Genomic DNA, 27,663 nt, shown 5'->3' on the forward strand with positions numbered 1-27,663 from the left:
CATAGAAACACACTTAGTGTGCAGAAAAAGTATGCCGGAAAAACGCGCGCAGAAAACTGAAAGACAAGTGTGTTCCCTCTCAAACCCACTAGAAGCCTTTTCTAAGCGCTAGTGATTTGAAAAAGCACTTGCTAATACAATGCTACGGGGGATTTTTATAAAAATGCATCACTCAAGTGGGATCACACCCATAGCAGTACATTAGTAAGAGCTTTTCAAATAACAAAGCACTCAGAAAAGCTCTCCTAGTGGGTTCCAAGCCTAAGGCCTCTTTTCCATGAGCAGCAGAAGGCCATGGCCTTGATTCACTAACCAGCGCTAGAGATGTGGCAGGTAGGAAGGTCACTATGCATGTTACTAGTTTTGTTAATGCTTACCAGTACTCGCAGCAATGGGCAAGACGTTAGAACACAGTCTTACAAAGAAATGTCCCCTATATTATGCAGCTATGGAATACAGGAAGTACAGATGGGATTTACACCTACATTGGTGTGATTCTGCTGTCCACGTAGCAGTTTGGCAGATGTCCCTTTCTCTTCTAGTTTAGTTGTAAACTTTTAGGATTTCTGTGGCTGACAGACGTGAACATTTGGGCCACGTTTACAGTGGTGCATTGCGGCATAATGGACACTCTATGCGGCTTGCTGCACTGCAAAGCACCACCTATGTTACATTCACAGCGCGGCGGGTGTGTTGTGGTTTAACAGCGTGCGGCATGGTAATGCACTGCATTACTGCAAAACGCTCTCGTTAACAGGTGCAGTGACGCATACTTAATTTACTGTATGCGACGCAATTAAAGTCTATCTCCTGTCTCTTGAGTACAGGGAGTGAAGTAAGCGTGAAATGAGTGACTTTTTGGCTTTCTCGACCTCTTGCCAAGACTCTCATGATGGGGAGGGTGGCAGCTAGGAAAGTTTGTGGGTCATTTTTGGATTGAAGGCACAATACTAAATCCTCAAAGGGTCAGCACCTGTAGCTCTTTATTGTAAATCCCATTAAAAGGTGATAAAAAGTGTAGTACTGAGATCCAGCTACAGCCTGCTGTTTCAGGCTAAGCAGCCTTTCTGCAGGCTGGTCAGACCCACAGTTCTGATGCATGTGAATGTCAGAGCCTTACCATTAGTTGGTTGTCTTGTGTTCACTCAATATTATACAGCAAATGGATGCATTATCCTTCAAGTGATGTGTAACATATGAAGACCTCAGCTCTCACTGATAACTAATCAGAAATGATGAAACTCCAACTGCAAAATCACTTCTGAGAGTCGAGAACAGATATAACTATTTAATAGTTCAAGATTTGTCTGTATGGGAGGTGAATAAAGTTAAAAAAAAAAAAATGCCCTTGTACCCGAGGCGGTCAAAACTTTAAAGGACACATGAAGCCAGAGGAATATGGTGGCTCCCATATTTATTTACTTTTAAACAATACCAGTTACCTGGCAGTCCTGCTGAACTTTGGCTACAGTAGTGTCTGAATCGCACATCTAAAACAAGCGTGCAGATAATGTTATCAGAAGCATCTGATCTGCATGCTGTGTCAATGCCTATGGCTAAAGGTATAAAACCACTCTGATCAAGCGTTTTTTCAGAGCGGTTTTCCACTTTCCTATACTTCAACATTGAGGCAGAAACGCCTCAAATCTAAAAAATGCTGCAGCCCCCGAGTTTGCGTTTGTGGAAAAAACGAGCCGCTCTGGTGTGCACCATCTCATTCACTTTCATTAGCCAAGCGGTTTTTCCCCTGCAAGCGTTTTAAAAAAACTCTTCAGAACTGCTCTGGTGTGCACCAGCCCTTTGAGACAGAGGATCAGCAGGACAGCCATGCAACTGGTATTGTTTAAAATAAAAATGTCTGCCTTTTATATCCCTCTCACTTAAGGTTCCTTTTTAAAGCTAAATTGTTAACCTTTAAAGCCAAAGTCAGACTATGGGATTCCAGAAATGCCCTATCAGGACTATAGATACCGTATATACTCGCATACAAGCCGAATTTTTGACCCCCCAAAAAGGGGCCAAAAGTTGGGGGGTCGGCTTGTATGCGAGTCTTGGGTTGTGGTCCGCAGTGACCCCCCCCCCCCCCCCCGCTCCCTCCCTACGCGGCCGCAGCTGCTATTACCTGTTCAGCCAGCGGCCGCTTCCTCTAATCTGGGTTCCCCTCTCCATCATGCGTATAAGTGTATCACAGCAGCGCACCCGGCGCTGCTGCTGTGACGAGGCAAGAAAGAGCGGTTCCCCTGGTAACGGTGATGCACATAGCCCCGCTCTCACTCCTGCCTCGTCACAGCAGCAGCGCCGGGCGCGCTGCTGTGATACACTAATACGCATGATGGAGAGGGGAACCCGGATTAGAGGAAGCGGCCGCTGGCTGAACAGGTAATAGCAGCGGAGGGAGGGAGCAGGCGGGGGCACTATACTGGGCACTATACTGGCTATACTGGGCACTATACTAGCTATACTGGGGCACTATACTAGCTATACTGGGGCACTATACTAGCTATACTGGGGCACTATACTAGCTATACTGGGGCACTATACTAGCTATACTGGGGCACTATACTAGCTATACTGGGGCACTATACTAGCTATACTGGACACTTTACTAGCTATACTGAGGCACTACCTACCCATACTGGGCACTATAGTAGCTATACTGGGACACACTGGGGGAATCACGCGGCCTGCACCAATCCAGCATTTCCTACCCCCGGCTTATATGGGGGTCAATCGTTTTCCCCTGTTTTTTCAGGTAAAAGTTGGGGGTCGGCTTATATGCGGGTATATACGGTACTTGTAGATTACTTCTAGACTTCTATAGATCAGTGTTCTCCCCAGGCTCTTTTAGCCGGGTGCTCCACTCGGCTAGTTTTGGTAAGCACCTGGCTGTCAACAGCTCACCTCCTCCTCTGCTGTAAGCAGAGAAGCACCGGCCCTGCCTTCTCTCATGTGCCCCACTCAGCTACTTTTTCATGCCACCCGGCTAGAAAAAAATTCTAGGACGAACACTGTAGATGTTTGCTCATCAGTTTATTTTCACTTCAGGTTTGCTTGTGAACACACGTGCTCTCTTATGGCAGAGCAGACATTGGGGGACATTTTATCAAGAGAGACAAATTAGGTTTTTTAGAAATCTGTGCAGAACTGTCTCAGGCGTCTTAAGAAATCGCTAGATAGTGCAGATTCCTTCTTAAACTGTTGTAAAATAGGAGAAGCTAGGAAGGTCTCTCACAGTGCAGTGTATGAGAATTACTGTTGCTGAGGTAACCAATACATCTGCTGTATTGATACCAGGAGGCTCGGAGGAGGAATTCAGCAAGGGGGAGGAGCCTTTACAAATCATGTCTAGTCTGCACTCTGAACTATCTGTAGAACTACTATCAAGCACTTCTTAATCTGCAGCAGTTTTGGGATGGATTTGCACTTTTCTTCACTGTAGTGCAGCTAAACTTCCATGGCACTACGCAGGCCCAGTATGGTCAGTGCCTGCGCCGTGCGCTCCTGTTGACATCAGGGGAAGCGAGGACACGGCAACGCAGGCGCAGTGGTTTTCAGACTTTAAAGTCTGAAATTCCAGAAGTGAACCGGAGGCGGGGCCGGAGCATCGGTGAGTGGCTGCGCGGGCACAGGATGTCTGTGGGGGACCATTAGAAGCCCCAAGTAACTTCAACTCATTTTAACCCGACCCCCCCCCCCCCCCCCCCCCCCCTTACAGTATCCCTTTAAGCTCTTCTTAATCTGCGGCACTTTAGGGATGGATTTGCACTTTTCTTAACTGTAGTGCAGTTCTAGAAATTCATGCTAAACTGCTGCTTTTTAAGTAGGATTTAAGACTAGTGTTGGGCGAACTGTGTTCGCCACTGTTCGGGTTCTGCAGAACATCACCCTGTTCGGGTGATGTTCGAGTTCGGCCGAACACCTGATGGTGTTCGGCCAAACCGTTCGGCCATATGGCCGAACTAAGAGCGCATGGCCGAACGTTCCCCGAACGTCACGTGGTTCGGGTAAATAAATACCCGAACCACGTCATTTCTCCGCCATTTCTCTGTGGGTTTAGCTTTGGGTAGGCAGGCAGGGTAGTTCTCTCTCCAGCCGGACTAGCCAGGGTCCCCCCCAGTCATTGTGTCGCTGCTGGGATCAGTAGTACACACTATATAGCATTGTGTTTACTGCCACTCTGTGTACACCGCTCAAAACCACTGTATAGCATTGTGCTCTGTGTCGCTGCTGGGAACAGTAGTACACCGCTCGGTCAGCCACACTATATAGCATTGTGTTTACTGCCACTCTGTGTACACCGCTCACCCAGCACTATATATAGCATTGTGTTTACTGCCACTCTGTCTGCTGGGAACAGTAGTACACCGCTCGCTCAGCCACACTATATATAGCATTGTGTTTACTGCCACTCTGTGTCTGCTGGGAACAGTAGTACACCGCTCACCCGCCACTGCATAGCATTGTGCTCTGTGTCGCTGCTGGCAATAGTGGTACACTGCTCACCCAGCACTGTATAGCATTGTGCTCTGACTCGCTGCTGGGAACAGTAGTACACCGCTCGCTCAGCCACACTATATAGCATTGTGTTTACTGCCACTCTGTGTACACCGCTCACCCAGCACTATATATAGCATTGTGCTCTGACTCGCTGCTGGGAACAGTAGTACACCGCTCGCTCAGCCACACTATATAGCTTTGTGTTTACTGCCACTCTGTGTACACCGCTCACCCAGCACTATATAGCATTGTGTTTACTGCCACTCTGTGTCTGGGAACAGTAGTACTCTGCTCACCCGCCACTGTATAGCATTGTGCTCTGTGTCGCTGCTGGCAATAGTGGTACACCGCTCACCCACCACTGTATAGCATTTCTGTACTGCCACTGTACTGCTGCCAGTCAGCGTGTACTTTAAGGATAAGTGAAATGAGGAAGAAATCCGGTGAAAGAGGGAGGGGCAAGGGAAGAGGTGTTTCCCCTAACGGTTCACGTACAGGCCACAGGGGAGCACCCAAGAAAACCCACTCAATACCGCCCATGTTGTCCAAGACAACAACCCTCACAAATCCAAAACAGGACCAGATAATTACTTGGATGACCTCTCAAGCGTCCAGCAGTGGGTTAAGCAGCACCAGCACATCACGCACGAGGTCCGAGTCCTCAGCCAGTTACAAGGAGCCAGTGGGCACAAAGCTGACACAACCAGCAGCGACACCACGCACACAACTGCCAGATAACCAGGCCGAAGAATTACCTCAGGACACAATGGGGTATTCGCAGTAGCTATTCCCAGCCCAACAAACTTCCACCTTTGAAAGGTCAATGGAGGAACAGCCAGAAATGTTGTGCCTGGATTCACAACCATTAACTGTGGGAAATGCACCGCGCACTGAAATACAAGGCGAGTCCGAGGACTTTGAAACCCAAATCCCAGAGCAAGTTGCGCAGGAGGGGTTGCAATTGCAGGAGGTCGGCCGAGAAGATCTGGAAGACGACGTTGGAGTGAGCTGCGCAGAGGTTGTTCTGGGGAGCTCTACTCCACGGCGGCGGCCCCCCACAATGACATATGATGAGTTTAAGGAGATGGAAGAGGAGGGTATGGACAATGTGGACATAGACCCAGATTTTGTATGTGAACGAGAACATCGCCGTCGTAGCAGCACAGATGAGTCTGTTGAAGAACCCACTGCTGCACGAGTTCGCCTTGTGCCACAAGGTAGGCGGCGCGAAATTTCAGGCACCACAAGCGTGGAAGTTCAAGTGAGAGGCAAAAGAGGCGCAAACAGAAATCGCCAGCAAGGCAGGTGCTCCAAAGTCTGGCCTTTCTTTGAAGACTGCACTGAGGATGGTACCATGGCGATTTGCAAGGTGTGCAAGACCCGCCTGAGCAGGGGGAAAAGTATTAACAACCTCTCCACCACCAGCATGAGCCGCCACATGCTATCCAAACACCCCACTCTGTGGGCAAACGCGGCAGGACAGGGTACCAGCAACACTGCCTCCCTTGGGGTCACCAGACTCACCACCAGACCCGCCTCAGCAGCAGCAGTAGCCCAGCCATTGCGTGGTTCAGAACATTCACAAACATCAGACGACGCTGACACTGTCACTTTCCGGAGTAGTGCTCTTGAGGTCTCCCAGTGTTCATCAAACACAACAACCAACAGCCCTTCAGTGTGCAGCCCTACGGTTCAGTTGTCTGTCTCGGAGATGTTTGAGCGCAAGAGGAAATTGCCAGCAAATGACCCCCGGGCCGTGGCAGTAACAGCCAGCATAGCCAAGCTTCTGGCCTGCGAAATGCTGCCATAACGAGTGGTGGAGACAAACAGCTTCAAGGGCATGATGTCAGTGGCCATCCCACGTTATGTGGTTCCCAGCCGCTACCACTTTGCACGCTCTGCAGTGCCTGAGTTGCATGAGCACGTGGTCAGCAAAATAACCCGAAGCTTGAAGAATGCCGTTGCCTGCAAGGTTCACCTCACCACTGACACCTGGACGAGTGTGCTCGGCCAGGGTCGATACATCTCCCTTACCGCGCACTGGGTGAACCTTGTGGAGCCTGGCAGCGATTCCTCACCTGCTACGGCGCGGGTGTTGCCCACGCCGCAAACAGCTGCACCGCCGTCCCTCCCACTGGATAACAGCAGCACCTACCTCTCTGACTCCTTCTCCTCCAACGCATCTCAAAGCTGTACCTCATCCGGAAACGCTAACCCAGCAGCAGTAGGATCGTGGAAGCAGTGCAGCACAGCTGTTGGCATGTGTCAGCAAGCATTGCTGAAGCTGATCTGCCTTGGGGATAAGCAGCACACAGGGGAGGAAATTTGGAGGGGAATAAAGGAACAGACGGATTTGTGGCTGGCACCGCTGGACCTGAAACCGGGCATGGTTGTGTGTGATAATGGGAGTAATCTCATTTGCGCTTTAAGGTTGGCTAAGCTGACACACATCCCTTGCCTGGCGCACGTGATGAACCTAGTAGTTCAGCGGTTCCTGAGGACATACCCAGGCGTGGCCGATCTTCTGTTGAAGGTGTGACGAGTGGCCAAGCATTGTAGAAATTCCAGTACTGCTTCGGGGGCACTCGCCAAGATGCAGGAGCGCTTCAATCTCCCCCACCATCGCTTGCTGTGTGATGTCCCTACGCGCTGGAATTCTACGCTGCACATGCTAGCCCGCTTTTGCGAGCAGAAGAGTGCAGTGGTCCAGTACATGACGGCGCAGTACTGAGGCGCATCCGGACAGCTGCCAAGCTTCTGTGGATCCGATTGGGCCAAGTCCTCCAAAATTTTGAGCAATCCACGTTGCTTGTGAGCAGTGACAACTCTTCAGTCAGCATTACCATACCACTGCTGTGTTTACTGAAGAGGTCAATGTTGAAAATCAAGGAAACAGCTGTCATGATGCAACAGGGGGAATCAGAAGGAGAAAACGATCAGTGTGATGGTACCAACATCAGGCCATCTGCCTCAGGAAACGCTGGCCCCAGCAGCTATGACGAAGAAGAGGAGGAGGAACAGCTGGAGTTGGAGCAGGAATTTCATGCCACCACTGACGAGGGCCAGAGCGGTGCACGTTGGACTTCCACAATTCAGCGCGAATGGTCAGCAGAAGCAGACCAGGAAGAAGGTGATGACTATGATGCATCACAACAATCAACGCCCACAAGAGGATGATGATGGTTCTGGCAGGACTCTGGCACACATGGCTCAATTCATGCTAGACTGCATTGAACGCGACCCACGCATTGTGCGCATTCAGGACAACACCAATTACTAGGTTTATACCCTTCTGGATCCACGGTACAAACACAATGTTCCAAAACTGCTTGAAGAGAGTCAGACAGGTCAAAATGGAAGAATACCAGCAGGCCCTTGTGGAGACTTTAGAGAGGAGATTGACATCCTCCCCCTCCTCTAGCCAGTTGTACGCCAACAGACTGACTTCCGCAAACCCAGGACGACCAGGAGGGCAGCAAACAACACAAGCCGCAGCTAGTGCACAAAAGGGAATGGTATCGGCAGTGTCCTTGGAGTGGGAAAATTTCTGACACCCATGCAGCAGCCCACAGAACAGCAAGCGTGCACATCCACCTCCAACACCGATCGCCTGGAGAAGATGGTCAAGGACTACATGTCAGATGGCGTAGCTGTGTCTAACAATCCATCTGCACCCTTCAACTATTGGGTATCGAAGCTAGACACCTGGCACAAACTGGCAATGTACGCAATAGATGTGCTGGCTTGCCCGGCAGCCAGCGTGATGTCGGAACGCTGTTTCAGTGCTGCCGGAGGCATCGTCACAGATCGGCGTATCCGCCTCTCCACAGAAAATGCAGACCGTCTGACTCAAATTAAAATGAATCAATCCTGGATTGGAAACGACTACGCAACACTCCAGGACCCCAACCAAGTAACATGACCAATGAACATCTGGGATGGTTTAGCGTTTCCGGTCCCTGTTTATTGAACCTCTCATCTGTATTACATTTATGACTGCATGGCGGCAAAAAGCATTGCTATATCCGCACGCCTTTTGTCCTCATGCAAGGCCTGGGTTGTTGTGTCTCAAAGCGTGGCCTTCTCCTCCTGCGCCGCCCTCCTCCTGTTTCATCACGTGTGCTGCTGCTGCTGGGTTAGCGTTGCCGGTCCCTGTTTATTGAACCTCTCATCTGTATTACATTTATGACTGCATGGCGGCAAAAAGCATTGCTATCCGCACGCTTCTTGTCCTCATGCAAGGCCTGGGTTGTGTCTCAAAGCGTTGCCTTCTCCTCCTGCGCCGCCCTCCTCCTGTTCCATCACGTGTGCTGCTGCTGGTGCTGGGTTAGCGTTACCGGTCCCTTTTCCTGGAACCTCTTCTCTGTATTACATTTATGACTGCATGGCGACAAAAAGCATGTTACCTGTGCAAAGAAACATGACATTTTCCGCATTTAAAAGACAGTTTTTCCTTTAAAACTTTACAATCAATTTTCTCAAAAACTATAAGCTCTTTTTCAAATATTTTTTTTCCTCTTGTACCCACTCCCAAGGTGCACATACCCTGCACATTTGGGGTATGTAGCATGTAAGGAAGCTTTACAAAGCACGAAAGTTCGGGTCCCCATTGACTTCCATTATGTTCGGAGTTCGGCGCGAACACCCGAACATCGCGGCCATGTTCGGCGAACATTCGCGAACCCGAACATCCAGGTGTTCTCCCAACACTATTTAAGACGTTATTACCATGCAGAACAGTTCCCCCTGCTGGTTAGAACTTTTTAAGAAGAAAAAAACTGTTGCTAATGCTTTGATAAATCTGGCCCATTTATTTGAATAACCTCCTGGCAAACCTTTCTTGACCACAGTGTAATGTCCTAGCTTTTCTGTAAACACTCACTTACTTGCTTTGAAGTACTTTGTGGTGGAATTCTTTTTAGTAATTGTACACTTTACTGTATAGCAGTAAAATAGCACATCATGACTGGGCTTTTACAATAAATGGAATATTCAAATTCTATTTGTGCAATTAAGACATTTGTTTACTTTTCCATTTAGCTCTATGTAAAATAAAACTGTTCTGACCCAGTCAGGTGTCTGTGTTGAGAAGACCCCTGAGGTCTAATTGTTGCTGCCTTTGTAACTGCCTGATCTCATGCTAACACCTAGGCAAGGAAAAAAGATGCATTACATGCTTAAAGATGGTAAATTAAGGTTTTCTCATATCTCCATTTTGACAACTTAAATCATTTACCGTAAGTGAATTTGAAGAGCAAAATAAAATAGTTTCAGATAACTAGCATAGAGATCCATTGTTTGAAAAGTACGGTGTTAATAAGCTAAACTGGTCACCCACAAGGGCAATGGTGGTCCGGTTTCTCTTTTGTTAGTTTTTTATTTATTTTAGAAAATCACTGTTCCTGTAAATGAGGAAGCGATAGTCTTTTTGGAATTTCCCCTTCTGATGTAATGATTACAGCCATGCTCTTTTAACCTCCAGCTTTTCCTGGCACTGGGTTACTGTGCCCAAACAAAGTCCACAAGTAAAGCAGTATACCATGCTTACTTGGCATATAGACTGCGGTGCCATGTACAGTATATAGAATGTGCTGATTAAGGGCTGGTGCACATCGAGCGGCTTTTTGGGCGTTTTCAGATCCGCTTGCGGCTGCGGATCTGCTTGGTCAATGTATCTCAATGGGGTGGTGCACACCAGAGCGGCAGGCGTTTTGCAGAAACGAAAAATGCCTGTTCAGAGCAGTTTTGCAGGCGGTTTTGTTACAGAAGCTGTTCAGTAACAGCTTTACTGTAACAATATATAAAATCTACTATACTGAAAACCGCAGCAGCAATCCGCAAAACGCTAGCAAAACGCCATAGAAAAATAAAAAAAAAAGCGTTTAAAAATCTGCTAGCATTTTGCAGATCTGCTAGCGGGTTTTGGTGTGCACCAGCCCTAATCGATGCGAAGCATTGTGAGCAGTTGTGGGGCAGCTTTTGCTGCTATAAGAAAGAGGATGAGGTTCAGCCCCCTGCAATTGCTGCCCCCTGTTTGGAAATTGGCTGTCTTTTTATTCCTACATAGTATTCTCAGTGCTGCCTGTTGAATAAGCATAAAGAGACAAGAAATGTACCGGTCAGTTCAAAGTTTTTACACGCCTTCTCAATCAGTGTTTTTTTTATTTGTTTTTTTTATTTTTTTTTATTTTCTTCATTGTAGATTAATGCTTAGTACATCAAAAGTATCAAAGAACACATCTGTAATTGTTTCCAGTAGTCTTGAGGGAGACTCCAGCGCTGCTGAGCCCTTGTTGACTGCATTTCCTGCACTCTGTGGTCCAGCTGGCCCTGTACATCTCAGTTGGGTTTAGGTCAGATTACGGAGGCCAGGTCAGCTGATAAAGCTCTCAATCACTGTTTTCTCAATTAGTCCTTCATATATTGGAGGTATGTTTGGAGGTCATTGGCTTTTTGAAAAACAAATGATGGTGCCTCTAAGGGCAGACCAGATAGGTCTTTTTGCCCTAATATGGCTTAGAATAGTAGTTGACTAGGGCTGCTCAGTGTTATATAACTATATACCAAACCTTCCTCTGCACAACAACTTTTTGAATGCATGTGTTGTCTTATTGTACATGTAAACTAATATATCATGCTTGTGTTTACAGGTGCTGGCCATAATGGAGACAATAAGGACATATGTGTGTTCTCCGACAAGTATCTGCTTGGGAATAGTCCATGCCTTTGCTGCGGTTTGCTTACTGCCTGTAGATGCTAACATAGTAGCAGTAAGTGGCTAAATATTTTTGTAGCACTTTGTGTGTTGTGATTTGTAGTCCTAACCAATAACTGTTCACACAACAGCTGTGCAGAAGTAAGAAATGTTATGATTTTCTTCTTCGTTTTAAATTCAGATTTTTTTTTTTCCAATAATATTTTGGAATCCCAGATATTATGAAAGTGACCCTTACACAAGCCTATTGGCTTCAGAAGCACACAGCTCCTAGTGCCCTTACCAATCCCTCAGTTTTCTGTTCATTAAAAAAGGGAACAGCTAAATACTGGTTTGATTGTAGTGGCATACAAGCTGTTCCATGACCGACCTTCAATCCACACGTCCTTTCACTGACCCAGGTACACCATATCACTACTGTCATTGACATCTTTGCCCGTCTTACCAATGTCCACCTTTTAAAAAACACATTTATAGCCAGTGGCGTAGCTAAGGAGCTATGGGCCCCCGGTGCAAGTTTTACATGGGTGCCCCCCAAGCACTCTATACATAACAATTGTTACGGCGCACCAAAACCTGCCAAGGATTTCCACAGTCAGAGGTGCAAATAGGAGATGGGAAAAGCTTGTTAATGGTTTTTACTATTTAAAGCATCTATAGAAGTGATTACCAACAAATGGCCAATAGAGAGCTAATATTGTGCCTGAGGGAGGACCCGTCGTGGGCCTCTCTGACCCAAGGGCCCCGATGCAGTCGCTACCTCTGCAGCCCCTATTGCTACGCCACTGTTTATAGCTATACTGGTATGGGTATAACATGCATTTTTTTTTTTTTTTTTACATTTTATTTTATTGAAATCAGGTTTTGTGTACAATGTCCAGCCTTGCCATGTCATTTGCCAACCCTGATAGACTTAAAGAGAACCTGAAGTGAAAATAAAAGGTCAAAAAAAACATACACGGGTCATACTTGCCTCCTGTGTAGCCTACTCCTCAATTTCTTTTTCTTCTCCTGCATCCCGTTGGTCCTCTGTGATCAGTGGAATTCTCCATCCTCCATTTTAAAAATGGCCACTTACCCCCTAACAGCTTCCTGGTCAGTACACAGTTAAACTGTAATATCACCCACTTGAGCCATAGGGAAACATGGATCTTACCTTGCACAGTCAGTTGTAACTGACTGCTGCTGATATATAACTGACAGCAACTGGTATACCGTATTTCAGTTCTGAAAAAATATTGTCAGAACTGGAAGGGATCACTGTAAGAAGAAAATGGTGAGCCTCTGAGAGGAACTGACGGTGAAGTTAGTATGTAATATTCATTTGCAGCTACATCATGTGCTTATTTTAAATAATTTTACTAACTTCAGGTTCCCTTTAATACACTGCACACCTGGAAAGTGATTCTAGAGAGGTCAAACAGCACTGGAGGGGATTAGGACTTCTGCCATACAAAAAAAGCACACTAATGCTGGGCATACACTGCTCATTTTTGCTGCTCTATTCTCCCGTTCGATCGTTTCGCCAGTCAATTCTCTTATCTTCCGATCGTTTCTCTTAACTTTTTCCATTCACTGCTATCAGGAATTGAGCAGCGAAACGATCGAGCGGGAGATCGGACTGGGTGTAAATGATCTATCGAGCCATCTAAATGGCTTAAAACCGAGCCGTGTATGACCAACATCAAGCAACGGTTTGTACCCTTTTTTTCCCTTACACTTTCCCTCCAGACTAGGGAGGGTCTATGAAATGCTAGTAATTGAGTTGATGCAGATCTGAGCTTGTTTTATGTAGCTTGGAAATTGGCTACGGTAATCAAATGCAGTAGCTGCATAAATTGGCATCATGATTTCACAAAAAGTAAGATCTATCCTTTTTAAAGAGATTCTGAAGCCTTAAAAAATTCCTCTTTTTACTTGACATTTATGCTAAGCAAAATGTGCAGAACTAAAGCGCCGCATTCCCTCAGCAGAAGAGGCAGAGCTTTGTGCAGTAGCTCTGCCTCTGCTTGCATCAATCTCCGTGGATCTTTGCCTCTTCCCCCCCCCCCCCCCCCCCCCACCCCTTCTGTCTTCTTTCACTGAGAGGGCGGGGAGAGGCGGAGATTGACACAACTGGAGGCAGAGCTACAGCGCAAAGTTCTGCTTCCCCCGGGCAGAAAAATCCACGAAAAAGTCATGGAATTTTGCCCCGGTATTTGTGGGATTTAATTACATCGTTTTGCGGCGGGAATGCTGCGTTTTAGCTCTGCACATATTGCTTAACATGTTAAGTAATAAGAGGAATTTTTTAAGGCTTCAGACTCTCTTTAATAACTTAAGTACCAGCAGTCTCTGCCCCCTTAAGGACCAGACCGCTGGTACAATAAGGGCAGAATCCCGACGAAGCACCGCATATAACTGCCGCACGCTGGGATCCTCCTGACATCCACTCTGCCATCTCTATGACGGCAGAGTCAGGTGAGCCGGTCAGGAGCCGCTTTCATTGGCTCCTGGCCGTGTCGATCAATGTAAGCCAATGGGAGTTGCTCACATTGATAGACACGGCCAGGAGCCAATGAAATCTGCTCCTGACCGGCTCACAGAGCTCTGCCATCATAGAGACAGGCAGAGCAAGTGAGCTGCGACGGGATTCAGCGGTGAAAACGCCAAGTGCGTGCTGCGACGGTGACTGAAATCTACGCCCTGCCAGCCAGGTAACCACCAAAACAGGGCGTAGATTTCAATCACCTCGGTCCTTAAGTAGTTAAAGGCATGCAAAAATATTCAAAGATCCATAATGTATTCAATAAATGTATAAAATGTATTAGTGATCATATTCCACACAAATAAACATAAAAACAATTTAAAATACAGGCTGGAAGTGAATATGGACTGGGATTATTTCTTACCCAAGCTGGTCAGCCATGTAGAATATAGAAACATTGGGTATAAATAATTAAGAATAGTTTTCAACATGTCATTAATCACTCTGACCACTTTTCTTAATTATTCCCAACGTTTCTATATTATTGTCCAGCTTGGGTAAGAACCAGTCTGTGTTCACTTCCTGCCTGCATTTTGTTTTTTCTTTCATCTATTTTTTTTTTCGTGGGGAATAGGATCTACTAATACAATGTATGTGTATATGTATGTTTATGTATATATTAGATCTTTAGGTCGGTAGGTACTGATTTGGGGAAATCATGTAGTAATGCTCTACCCTATAGGCAGAATGGGATTGGATGCAGGTCTCCATTTGTTTAAGCTATAATTTGCATCAACTGAATGAATTCTTAGCATCTCATTGACCATACTTACTCGCCCCCTTTAACCTTCTGCTTCTCAGTTGAGAACTTCAACTGGCTTACTTTGCTGATAAGTGTCTTCACAATACAGTCCCTCTTGTCTAGACTAGGCACTCAAAACGTTAGGCAAGCCCTACCTCACCTTCATAAATCGCGCACTGGGATGACATACGGTAATGTGTGTGCTTATGACAACACTCACACATCTATGCAAGCAGCATATGGCCAGCAATAGGTTGATAAATTCAGCTGTAGATAGATGAGTATGACTGCGTGATTGTGCATCCTACACTACATGTATTCTTTTAATAGGTAGCAGATATTTTAAAAGATATCCAATAAAGACACCCAAATCGATAGCTAGATAAGAACCCCCAGACAGGGCCAAATGTAATTTGAAATGTGTACACAAAAATGACACTTAGTTTATAAAAAGAATGCATGTAATATCAGAAAAGACATTTATTAAAGGGCCAATATCGCAAACTATTTTAAAATTTCAAATATGTAAACACATACAAAAAAAGTAGGTTTCTTACAGAGAAAAATTGGCCATAAATTACTTTTCTTCTATGTTGCTGTAACTTAAAGTAGGTAGTAGAAATCTGACAGAACAGACAGGTTTTGGGCTAATCCATCTAACAGCATGGCCATTTTTTTTTTTTCATTTTTTTTTATAACGACATTCCCTCAAAAGGAATAAGATGCTGGCCAGCCTCCCTGCTCACTAGTTTGGCAGTTGTATGGAGCAACTGCAATTCACTAAGTGCGTTTGAAAATAAAGAATACCCTGAAAATCCCCCATGAGGAGATGGGCTAGTCAAAAGCAAGTCTGTTCAGTCAGATTACTACTTACTGTAAGTGACAAACACATAGGAGAAAGGTAATTTATGGCTCATTTGTCTCTGGAAGAAACATTCTTCTTATTTGCTTACCTGAGGAAAATGTATGCGTGCTCTAACACCAAGTCTTAACCCTAGCAAGTATGGCTCTGCAAATCTGGCTCAACTGGCTATTCATGAGGCAATGCCCATGCAAATATAAATTTGCTTTCGCACGCCAAACTAAGCAGGGTCAATAAACGAATACCGCAAAGCGGTCGCCCTGCGGGAATTAGTTCATGCCACATAAGCACTATCCAGGAGCGCCACGGGGAGGCTTCCCAATGCCCCCATACAACCGGGGGACCGCGGGGTCCCAGGCACTCTCACCGCCTGGGAACCACAGCAGCACCCCGGAGGGGAGGCTGGGTGGTGCAGGCGACCCCCCCCCCCCCCCCCCCCCCCCCCCCAGCGCCGGGGGGAGCCGTCCGCTCCAACCTCCCAAAATTAAAAACCGGCACTTACCTTAACGTCCATTGCGTTCTGCTACATGCGCATTAACTTGGGGGCACCACATGAGAGAGGAGCGAAGCATGGGTCGCCCAAGCTTTAGAGCTCAGGGCTGGCTCACACACCACACTCCAGAGGGGGGTGGGGGGGAGGACAGGTGCAAACCACTCACTCCAGGGCTCACACCACCAGAGCAAGCCATCTTCCACCTGCCTCCAAAGGATACAACCACAAAAAAATGCTTACTTGAGGAAAATGTATGCGTGCTCTAACACCAAGTCTTAACCCTAGCAAGTCTGGCTCTGCAAATCTGGCTCTGCTCAGGTAAGCATTTTTTGTAGTTGTATCCTTTGGAGGCAGGTGGAAGATGGCTTGCTCTGGTGGTGTGAGCCCTGGAGTGAGTTGTTTGCACCTGTCCTCCCCCCCCCCCCCCCCCCCTCCTCTGGAGTGTGGTGTGTGTGTGAGCCTGCCCTGAGCTCTAAAGCTTGGGGTGACCCATGCTTCGCTCCTCTCTCATGTGGTGCCCCCAAGTTAATGCGCGTGTAGCAGAACGCAATGGACGTTAAGGTAAGTGCCTGTTTTTAATATTGGGAGGTTGGAGCGGACGGCTCCCCCCGGCGCTGGCCACGCTTGGGGGGGGGGGGGGGGGTCGCCTGCGCCACCCAGCCTCCCCCTCCGGGGTGCTGCTGTGGTTCCCAGGCGGTGAGAGTGCCTGGGACCCTGTGGTCCCCCGGTTGTATGGGGGCATTGGGAAGCCTCCCCGTGGCGCTCCTGGATAGTGCTAATGTGGCATGAACTAATTTCCGCAGGGCAACCGCTTTGCGGTATTCGTTTTTTGACCCTACATAGTTTGGCGTGCGAAAGCAAATGCATATTTGCATGGGCATTGCCTCATGAATAGCCAATTGAGCCAGATTTGCAGAGCCAGACTTGCTAGGGTTAAAACTTGGTGTTAGAGCACGCATACATTTTCCTCAGGTAAGCATTCTTCTTATTTGTATATGTTTACATGTATTTTAAATATTACGAATGAGGTGCTCCGTAGTTATGCTTATTTAACCACTTCAGCCTACAGCTTCGAAAATCTTATGCATCCGAGCAATGTTCACCTCCCATTCATTCGCTAATAACATTATCGCTACTTATCAAAATTAATTGATCTATATCTCGTTTTTTCCGCCACTAATTAGGCTTTCTTTAGGTAGTACATTTTGCTAAGAGCCACTTTACTGTAAATACATTTTAACAGGAAGATTAAGATAGAAATGGAAAAAAATCATTATTTCTCAGTTTTTGGCCATTATAGTTTAAAATTAATACATGCTACAGTAATTAAAACCCATGCATTTTATGTGCCCATTTGTCCCGCTTATTACACCATTTAAATTACGTCCCTATCACAATTTATGGCGCCGATATTTTATTTAGAAATAAAGGTGCATTTTTTCAATTTGCATCCATCACTATTTACAAGCTTATAATTTTAAAAAAGCGCCACGGGGAGGCTTCCCAATGCCCCCATACAACCGGGGGACCACAGGGTCCCAGGCACTCTCACCGCCTGGGAACCACAGCATGTATATTTAAAAAGTTCAGACCCTTAGGTAACTATTTATGTAGTTTTTTTTTTTTTTTTATTGTAATTTTTATTTTTTTTTAATACAAAAATGTATTTGGGTAATTTTAGTTTGGGAGGTAAATAGCCAATTTTAGATGTAATATAATGTATTTTTTTTATTCAATACAGGTATGTGGGTGCAGTTTACGATTTGGCCACAAGATGGCCACATTCAAAAAATTCCTGGATGCGAACGATGTCGCATCTAGGAACTAAAATGAAGAGAAGAAGTTTCCTGGGGGCAGAAATACCACGCTCTCTGATGAGAAAGCGTCGGTATTTCTGCCGGGGACTTAGATCGGTGAATGGGAATTATATTCCCATTCACTGATCGGGGGGGGGCAGCGGAAGGCAGCGGGAGCGCGCGCGCGCCCGATCGCGCGCACCACACGGCTGCAGCACCACTGCCTATCTGGACGGATATATGCATCCAGATATGGCGAAGTGGTTAAAGGGGCACTTTGACGAAAAATGTTAAAAGTTAAAATATGTGCAAACTTATACAAATAAGTACGTTTTTTTTTTCCCAGAATAAAATGAGCCATACATTACTTTACTTTTCTCCTATGTTGCTGTCACTTACAGTAGGTAATAGAAATCTGACTGAACTGACAGGTTTTGGACTAGTCCATCTCTTCATGGGGGATTCTTAGGTATTTATTTATTTTCAAAAGCACTTAGTGAATGGCAGTTCTGTCCAACTGCCAAAAAAACTGTGTAGTGAGCAGGGAAGCTGGCCAGCATTATTGTTTGAATCCTTTTTAAGGAATATCTTTATAAAGAATAAAAGCCTTGATGAGAATCCCCTATGAAGAGATGGACTAGTCCAAAACCTGTCGTTTCTGTCAGATTTACACTACTTACTGTAAGTGACAGCAAAATAGGCAAAAGTAAACGTACTTCTTATTGGTCTATGTTTGCACATATTTTAAATTTTACAATTTTTATCACCATAGTGCCCCTTTAACACAATTATTCAGACATCGTTCAAAAGCAACATCGCATACCAGCATTTTGTAGTTCATTTACGGCTAGAGCTAAAGCCAAAATCTGTGGTATGTAAGTGCAGCAACTTGCAGAAGGTTAAAGTGAATATATAATGAATAAAGAAAAAGTAAAGCCCTGCAAAAAACCGCACCACAATTGTACGGAAAGTACAAATTAGCCTTTATTAATCCATATCCAATAAAAAAACATGGCACAATGCTATAATGTATAATATAGTCATACTACAATAATGCCCTCAAAATCCATAAAATACATAGAAGCATACAATATGCATCATGTGTAAATAATAGTCCCAATCCACAAACCGGCAAGTGGAATGATGAAAATAATATGTGATAGAAAAAAGTGTTAGCAGCCAGAGAATAAATCCAAAAGTATGCACCAGGTCACCCTGCAAGAATACAGCCAGGATGAAGAAGAGTGGAAGAGACACACACACACAAGGGTCCGTGTAAGGAACAGCTGAAAAAGTGCACTGATGAGGAAGTGAAATGGGCTGTATAAGCCTAAAGTGATGGGATACAGAAATGGCAACGTACGTGCAAGAGTAGCTTACCGCGTGAAGTGGGACAAGAGGGCGTGCGTGCCGAGGGCCGTCACGATTCGCCGCAACAAGTGGCTTCTTCCGGGCATGAATACACCCCGTTCGACATGAGCCTAAATAGTCGCATAAAGTGACGCATAGAGGCGCAACATGACGGCGGCTTGGAGAAGGCGGAGTCTGGGGCGGTGTAAAGTGTGTGGCCACACATGGGGACTGGTCTCCACGTACGGAATGACGTGGTCAGCCATCCCCACCCCAGAGAACCGCTCATCAAAGCCACGGCCATGTAGTTTAGGGGCAAGAACAGGCAGTGGTATTTAAAAACAAATATGGACAATTGTTTAAATACGACAGTTTCAAATAGAATAACCATTAAGCGCAGCGAACAGCTGCCAGAGGAGAGGACAAACAAAGCGGCTAAAAATGAAGGTTTGTGTTTACGAAGGTTAAAGTGAATCCGAGGTGAGTGATATGGAGGCTGCCATATTTATTTCCTTTTACGCAATACCAGTTGGTTGGCTGCCCTGCTGATCCACTAATACAGCCATAGATCCTGAACAAGCATGCAGCAGATTAGGTGTTTCTGACGTTGTCAGATCTGCAGATTTGCTGTATGCTTGTTTCTGTTGTTCAAACACTATTCCAGCCAAATAGACTTGCAGGATTGCAAGGCAACTAGTGTTGTTTAAAAGGAAATAAATATTGAAGCCTCCATATCGCTCTCACCTCTGATTCACTTTAGGTAGCAGGAATGGAAACCTGCTTGGGTATACATCATCAGTGGAGTATACTGCACAAATGATGCGGTAGTGGATGGCCATAAAGAAAAATGGCTAGAAAATGAGGAACAGATTTGGGTTTCAAGTGCAAAGTACCATGTTTACCATGTGTGTTCTCAATATATTCCTATTTATAGAAACTGTTATCACTATGTTGTAAGAACTAGAAACACTGAAATATTTTCTTAAAGGAACACGATCGATTAACATATTTTTTTTTCAATTGAGATAGGAATGGTTTGGGAAATGTTGGCGTATACATTTCACTGCTTACATCTTTGTTTACTGTTATCAAAATACTTTCACACAAAACTGATGGCCAAGCTGAGCAGAGTGATGGGCCAGTAAATCATTAGGGGAGGAGGAATCCCTCACTACATCTGTGTATGACTGCAGCTGCCTGTCTCTCTGACTGAGCTGTCTGCAGGAGAGCAGAGGAAATTTTTCTTGTTTGTAATGGTGGGTGAAATCTGACACCACAGCTTCATATAACTGTAATCTCACCCCAAGCAAAGAACAGCACTTGCAGTGTAAAATTTGAAGCGCTGCTTCGCCAATGAATTGTTCCAATACTGCTACAACCTATACACAACGAATTACAACTTTTGCCTCTATTTAATATGAAAAGTTGAAAAAATGTTTACACAGCTACTTAGAGTTCCTTTAAAGAAAACTGATAGTAATGATTAAGGACACAGACTCTAAGCACTGCAGTATCTAAGCAGCTCGGGCTGATGAAAAACCACTAGGAAAGCATAGGGGACAAAGAGACCGAAAAAAAGCCCTCCTACCAAAAAGCAAAGCTTAGTGTGGTTTGGCTTCTTAAAACAGAAGGTCTTTGCGATAATTCAACTTGAAGTGTGTAACTGTGGTTACCCATAATGCATCACTGCTGAATATGCAAATTATCTCTTTATCAGAATCAGGCCTCTTGCACACTGCAAGCGATTCAGATTCAAATTCCGCTTTTTAATTTTGGTTTTTACTTCCGATTCCGATTTGCAGTTTGCTCCCTGCACACTGCAAATCGGAATCTGAATCGGATGTAAAAACTGATTAAAAAGCGGAATCTGAATTGCTTGCAGTGTGCAAGAGGCCTCAGTTCGCCAAGTACTAAGGAGTTGTACCCGGAATTGGTTTCATACAGGTTCTGAAAGGGGGGGGGGGGGGGTAGATGGTGAGAATAAGGGGGAAAATTTTCGGAAAGCCAAGAGCCGAAGCTGCCATACTAAGGTGCCACCAGTCGCACTAGGCAATCATCTGTTATCCCTAAGGAGACATCGAAAGGGGGGGTGGAGACAGAAGAAGCTGAAGGTTTAGCAGTGATGGCAAAGTTGTTTGTCCCTGAAGCCAGGATTACATCCAGAACCGCTGGTCTATAGCAAGCCTATATATAACAGTGAAAGGATGATTTTCAAAAGCTACTTTTTCCGATATAATTTGTGCACTGTCACTGTGGTGACAGCATTTCCATTGTGTCCCTGCTTAATCTGCAAAACCTACCGCACTGACTTCAGTGAAATTCTCTTGCTGAATCAGCAGAGACACAGGCTGTACGGTGTATACAATGAAAGGGGAAGCTATTGCAGCCACTCTTGTCGCTGTGTTCCTTTCACCATGTTAAATATTCTTACCTAGGGACAGAGGTATTTTTAACCTTTTTCCATTCCTGGATGTACTTCTTACAACCAGATCTATGCCTCTGTGTTTCTAGACATACAAGGTATGTCAGGTGCAGAATGCCGCCATTCGCGCGTCCCACATGTACACTTGTACTTGCCCCTGCACATGCTCTCTCCTGATAGTGAAGGATTGCTGCTACCAGCAATCCATGTAAAGTTAGGTGAAAAAAAAAAAAAAGTTTTTGTTATTTTTAAGGGACCGTGAGCCCATTCAAAGTGTTTTTTGTTTTTAGTTTAAACCCCTTTTGTCACCTATACGTTGCACTAAGATTCATGAACACCTTGCAATGGCTGCCGCCCATAGCGATCAGATGCGATCACAAGGCGACAGCTCAAGGACCCAACGCTATACAGATGCATTGTAATGTTGCCTAGCAATGCATCTATACAGTACTGGGTACCCCAAACTATGCGCCCTAGCGATCAGATGCAATCGCTGCAGACACACAGGCTAATAATAATGGTACGCTACATGCCCAAGTAGTAATGAAATATGGTATGTATGGTATTGTTTTAACCGGGATGAGACAAATGATGTATTTTAATGGTGTCTTACAATTGTAATTTTTGTGTGTATGCCTAATTTTCTTTAAGTCCCTGTTAAATTAAAAAAATACTTGGAAAAAAATATTACCCAAAGAAAGCCTATCCTGAAAAAAATGTATGTTTCAGTTTGATGGCTTGGGTAATAAAAAGTTATCGCTGGATCAATAGTTACAGAGTACCCGGCAAGCTCATGGTGAACCAGAACTCACCCCCCCCCCCCCTCCCCCTTGCAAAAACCACGACTTTCTTGGTCGTGGATTTTGCAGCTGTTGGAGGCAGAGCTATGAGCAGCTCTGCCTCTCAGCGTGTCTATCAGCGGCGGATCTCCGCCTCTCCCCCGCCCCTCTCAGTGAAGGAAGTCTGAGAGGGGCGGGAGAGAGGCGGCTGCCAGATGCGCTGGCTGACAGAGTGAGAGATGCGCTGTCAGTCAGACGGGCTGACAGACGCGCTGAGAGGCAGAGCTGCGGCTCATAAACAAAACCACAAACAGAACATTTATATCGCGCTTTTCTCCTGGCGGACTCAAAGCGCCAGAGCTGCAGCCACTAGGACACGCTCTACAGGCAGTAGCAGTGTTAGGGAGACTTGCCTAAGGTCTCCTGCTGAATAGTTGCAGCTTACTGAACAGGCAGAGCCGAGATTTGAACCCAGGTCTCCTGTGTCAGAGGCAGAGCCCTTAACCATTACACTATCCAGCCACTAGCTCTGCCTCTCACAGAAGCGCTGCCCGGATTGCCCCCTGGGGAGTTTGGGGGGGATTTAGTTAGTGTACAGCGGCAGGGATGCGGCGGTTTAGGTAGGGCAAAGATGTTAAACACATTTTTTTTAAATTAAAAACCTGATTTTTTTTTTTTTTTTTACGAGGTTTCAGAGTCTCTTTAAAACAGAAAGTATTTGCTGGTTGGAGTGAGCTCCGAGATGTCTACCGATGCAGTGATGCACTGGGAGATATCTCGGACCTCACTCCAACCTGAATTATTGCAAATACTTTCAGTTTTAAGAAAGCAAACTTTTGTTTTCCTGGATCAATAGTGACACAGCCAATATACCAAAATTTTCAGGAACCTTAAAGGGAACCTTAACTGAAAGGGCTATGTATGTTTCCTTTTAACCTCTTGAGGACCACCGTGCTAAACCCCCTAAAGACCAGGCTGTTTTTTGTTCAATAGGCCACTGCAGCTTTAAGGCCAAGCAAGCTGCAGGGCCGTACAACACAGCACACAAGTGATTTCCCCCCCCCCCCCCTTTTCTCCCCACCAACAGAGCTCTCTGTTGGTGGGGTCTGATCGCTCCCCAGTTTATTTGTTTTTTTTAATATTTTTCATTTTTTATTTATATTTTAGACTTTTTTTTTTTTTTTTTTTTTTCTTTCTTTATACAAATCCCTCCCTCCCCCCCAGCAAGCCAATCCTGATTGCAGCGCTGTATTCTGTGTAAAGACGGCGGTTTCACCGTCTAATTTAGCCGCTCTGAGATGCGCGCACAATCTCCTGAATTAGCTGGACATGACGCCAATTGGCGTTAGGCAGTCCTGAAGCTGCCGCCACGCCCATTGGCGTGGAGTGGTCGCCAGGTAGTTAAACAATAGTAGTTGCTTGGCAGTACTGCTGATCCCTTTGGATGCAGTAGTGGCTGAATCACACACCTGAAACAAGCATGTAGCTAATCCAGTCTGACTTCAGTCAGAGCACCTGATCTGCATGCTTGTTGAGGGGCTGTGGCTACAAGTATTTAGAGACACAGGATCATCAGGAGAGTCAGGCAACTGGTATTATTTTAAAAGGAAAAATCCACATCCTTCTCAGTTTAGGTTCCCTTTAAGGGGTAAAAATCCCAGAATGCATAGTGGTTAAACAAATACCGTTTATACTGTATACAGTAGTTGGTAACCCGAATGTAAATGTATATAAAATTCTGCTCCTGTGATTTGTTACAGTACACTGCAGACAATGATACCCAAACATTTGAAGACCTTCCAGCGAGGTTTGGATACAGGCTTCCCAGTGAAGGATTGAAGGTATGCTCATTATAACATGTGCACAACTTTGTCAATATATGAGATGGTTCTTCCATTATTCATTATCAGAGAGTACAATTTATCACTTCTAACAAAACTGTTGCACAGATAAACACAGGGTTTTCTCAAAAGAAACCCTAACTACTTCCGGACCAGCAGTCTCTGCCCTCTTAACCAGTTCGCATTCAGTCGTTTTTCGCTTCATGCATCCGAACAATGTTCACCTCCCATTCATTAGCCTATAACTTTATTACTAATCACAATGAACTGATCTATATCTTGTTTTTTCCGCCACCAATTAGGCTTTCTTTGGGGGGTACATTTTACTAAGAGCCACTTAACTGTAAATGCATTTTAAAAGGAAGAATAAGAAAAAAACGGAAACAAATCATTATTTCTCACTTTTTGGCAATTATAGTTTTAAAATAATACATGCCTCCATAATTAAAACCCACGTATTGTATATGCCCATTTGTCCCGGTTATTACACCATTTAAATTATGTCCCTATCACAAATGTATGGCGACAATATTTTATTTGGAAATAAAAGTGCATTTTTTCCGTTTTGCATTCATCACTATTTACAAGCTTATAATAAAAAAAAAAAAAAAAAAAAAAAAAAAGAAATATTTCATCTTTACATAGATATTTAAAAAGTTTAGACACTTAGGTAAATATTTGTGTTTTTTTTTTTTTTTATAATTAAACATTTTATGTGGGTATTTTTGGGAGGGTGGGATTGAAATTGTATTTTTTTTTTTTGTAAATATATGTGTGTTTATTTTTATTTAACATTTAGATGTAGTTTACTTTTTGGCCACAAGATGGCAGCCATGAGTTGTTTACAGTGACGTCACTCTAAGCGTACCACGTACGCTTAGAGCGACATAGGAAGCAGAAAAAGCGTAGCTTCCGAGAGAAGCTGTCGCTTTTTCTGCGGGGGAGAGGAATCCGTGATCGGGCACCGTTGCCCGATTCACTGGCTAACAAACCGCCGGCCGGGAGCGCGCGTGCACGCGCAGGAGCGCACATGGCTTCCTGGACGTGAGTTTCACGTCCAGGAATGTCAAATAGTTAAGGACCAGGGACTGCTGGTACCGTAAAATGGCGCCGTATGCCAATGGGATTGGCTTACAGTAATGACAGGGTCAGGAGCAAATGAAATTGGTCTTGACCGGCTCACACAGCTCTGCCGTCATACTGATGGCAAGGTGAGTGGGTTGCAGCGGGGACAGAGCGGCGTAATCGGCTGGACTGCACGGCGACGATTGTTGAAATCTACGTCCTGTCAGAGCCGTGCAGCCACAAGCACGACGTAGATTTCAATTGTGCTGGTCCAGAAGCGGTTAAATAATAACTCTTGGTTGATCTACCCTGGATGAAACTGTATTTGTTTTGTTAATATTACTTTATGCAAGGGCATATTCTAAAGTTTGGAGAACACAAGCATCTTCATACTCTGCAGATTATTCAATCTCTGCTGACTTTAGAGGCAGGGCTGGGCAGAGGCGACAGGCTCCAGCCTCAGGGTGCAGTGTAGGAGGGGGCGCACAACTCACTCAGCTATCATTCCCCTATTGTGTTGAAGCAGAGCGAAATAAGAAAAGGGTATTCATGGAAGTGACTGCAAGCCTGATAACTAGAGATTAACCACTTGAGGACCACAGTCTTTTTGCCCCTTAAGGACCAGATCCTTTTTTTCCATTCAGACCACTGCAGCTTTCACGGTTTATTGCTCGGTCATACAACCTACCACCTAAATGAATTTTTCCTCCTTTTCTTGTCACTAATACAGCTTTCTTTTGGTGCTATTTGATTGCTGCTGCGAGTTTTAGTTTTTATTATATTCATCAAAAAAGACATGAATTTTGTCAAAAAGACTTTTTTAACTTTCTGTGCTGACATTTTTCAAATAAAGTAAAATTTCCTATACATTTGAGCGCGAAAGTTATTCTGCTACATGTCTTTGATTAAAAAAAACAAAACATTCAGTGTATATTTATTGGTTTGGGTAAAAGTTATAGCGTTTACAAACTATGGTGCCAAAAGGGAATTTTCCCATTTTGAAGCATCTCTCTTTTCTGACCACCTGTCATGTTTCATGAGGTGCTAAAATTCCAGGATAGTATAAATGCCCCCCAAATGACCCCATTTTGGAAATAAGACATCCCAAAGTATTCACTGAGAGGCATGGTGAGTTCATAGAAGATTTTATTTTTTGTCACAAGTTAGCGGAAAATAACACTTTGTGACAAAAAAAGAAATTTCCATTTCTTCTAATTTGTGACAAAAAAAAAAATGAAATCTGCCATGGACTCACTATGCTCCTCTCTGAATACCTTGAATTGTCTACTTTCCAAAATGGGGTCATTTGTGGGGTGTGTTCACTGTCCTGGCATTTTGAGGGGTGCCTAATTGTACACCCCTTAAAGCCAGATGCTCATTGGACTTTGGGCCCCTTAGCGCAGTTAGGCTGCAAAAAAGTGCCACACATGTGGTATTGCCGTACTCAGGAGAAGTAGTATAATGTGTTTTGGGGTGTATTTTTACACATACCCATGCTGGGTGGGAGAAATATCTCCGTAAATGACTATTTTTTTGATTACACACAATTGTCTATTTACAGAGATATTTCTCCCACTCAGCATGGTTATATGTAAAAATACACCACAAAACGCATTATACTACTTCTCCTGAGTACGGCGATACCACATGTGACACTTTTTTTGCAGCCTAACTGTGCTAAGGGGCCCAAAGTCCAATGAGTACCTTTAAGATTTCACAGGTCATTTTTGAGACATTTGGTTTCAAGACTACTCACGGTTTAGGGCCCCTAAAATGCCAGGGCAGTATAGGAACCCTACAAACGACCCCATTTTAGAAAGACACCCCAAGGTATTCCGTTAGGAGTATGGTGAGTTCATAGATTTTTTTTTTTTTTTTTTTTTTTAGTTTTTGTTTGTTTTTGTTTTGTTTTTTGTCACAAGTTAGCAGAAATTGATTTTAATTGTTTTTTTTTTTTCACAAAGTGTCATTTTCCGCTAACTTGTGACAAAAAATAAAATCTTCTATGAACTCACCATACTCCTAACGGAATACCTTGGGGTGTCTTCTTTCTAAAATGGGGTCGTTTGTGGGGTTCCTATACTGCCCTGGCATTTTAGGGGCCCTAAACCGTGAGGAGTAGTCTTGAAACCAAATGTCGCAAAATGACCTGTGAAATCCTAAAGGTACTCATTGGACTTTGGGCCCTTTAGCACAGTTAGGCTGCAAAAAAGTGTCACACAGGTGGTATCGCCGTACTCAGGAGAAATATTATAATGTGTTTTTGTGGTGTATTTTTACATATAACCATGCTGGGTGGGAGAAATATCTCTGTAAATGACTTTTTTTTTTTTATTTTTTATTTATTTTTTTTTTTTTTACACACAATTGACCATTTACAAAGAGATTTCTCCCACCCTCACGAATGACGCGATCACCGCATAACCACGCCCGCCGCCGCTGATAGGCGTATTGCGGTAGTTTGGGCCCAGCCCTTGCCGCCGCCCATCGGCTTAAGGCAGTCGGCAAGTGGTTAAGGTGTTGGGGGCCCTGGGACCTCTAATGCTGGGGATACACGGTACGTTTCTGTACCGT

At 44.8% G+C, this 27,663-nt stretch overlaps 1 protein-coding gene across 1 annotated transcript in view; it reads left to right on the forward strand.

Annotated features, from left to right (window-relative positions):
* Positions 1-27,663, forward strand: part of RNF13 (ring finger protein 13) — a 99,218-nt gene that overhangs the window by 15,398 nt on the left and 56,157 nt on the right. Inside the window, exons 2-3 of the mRNA XM_068280800.1 lie at positions 11,148-11,267; positions 23,944-24,024. Of these exons, the coding sequence (XP_068136901.1) occupies positions 11,160-11,267; positions 23,944-24,024 (189 nt within the window). The 5' untranslated portion in view covers positions 11,148-11,159. The remainder of the gene's footprint in view (positions 1-11,147; positions 11,268-23,943; positions 24,025-27,663) is intronic.

The sequence above is a fragment of the Hyperolius riggenbachi genome, chromosome 4 (assembly GCF_040937935.1).
Source record: "Hyperolius riggenbachi isolate aHypRig1 chromosome 4, aHypRig1.pri, whole genome shotgun sequence".
Taxonomy (NCBI): Eukaryota; Metazoa; Chordata; class Amphibia; order Anura; family Hyperoliidae; genus Hyperolius; species Hyperolius riggenbachi.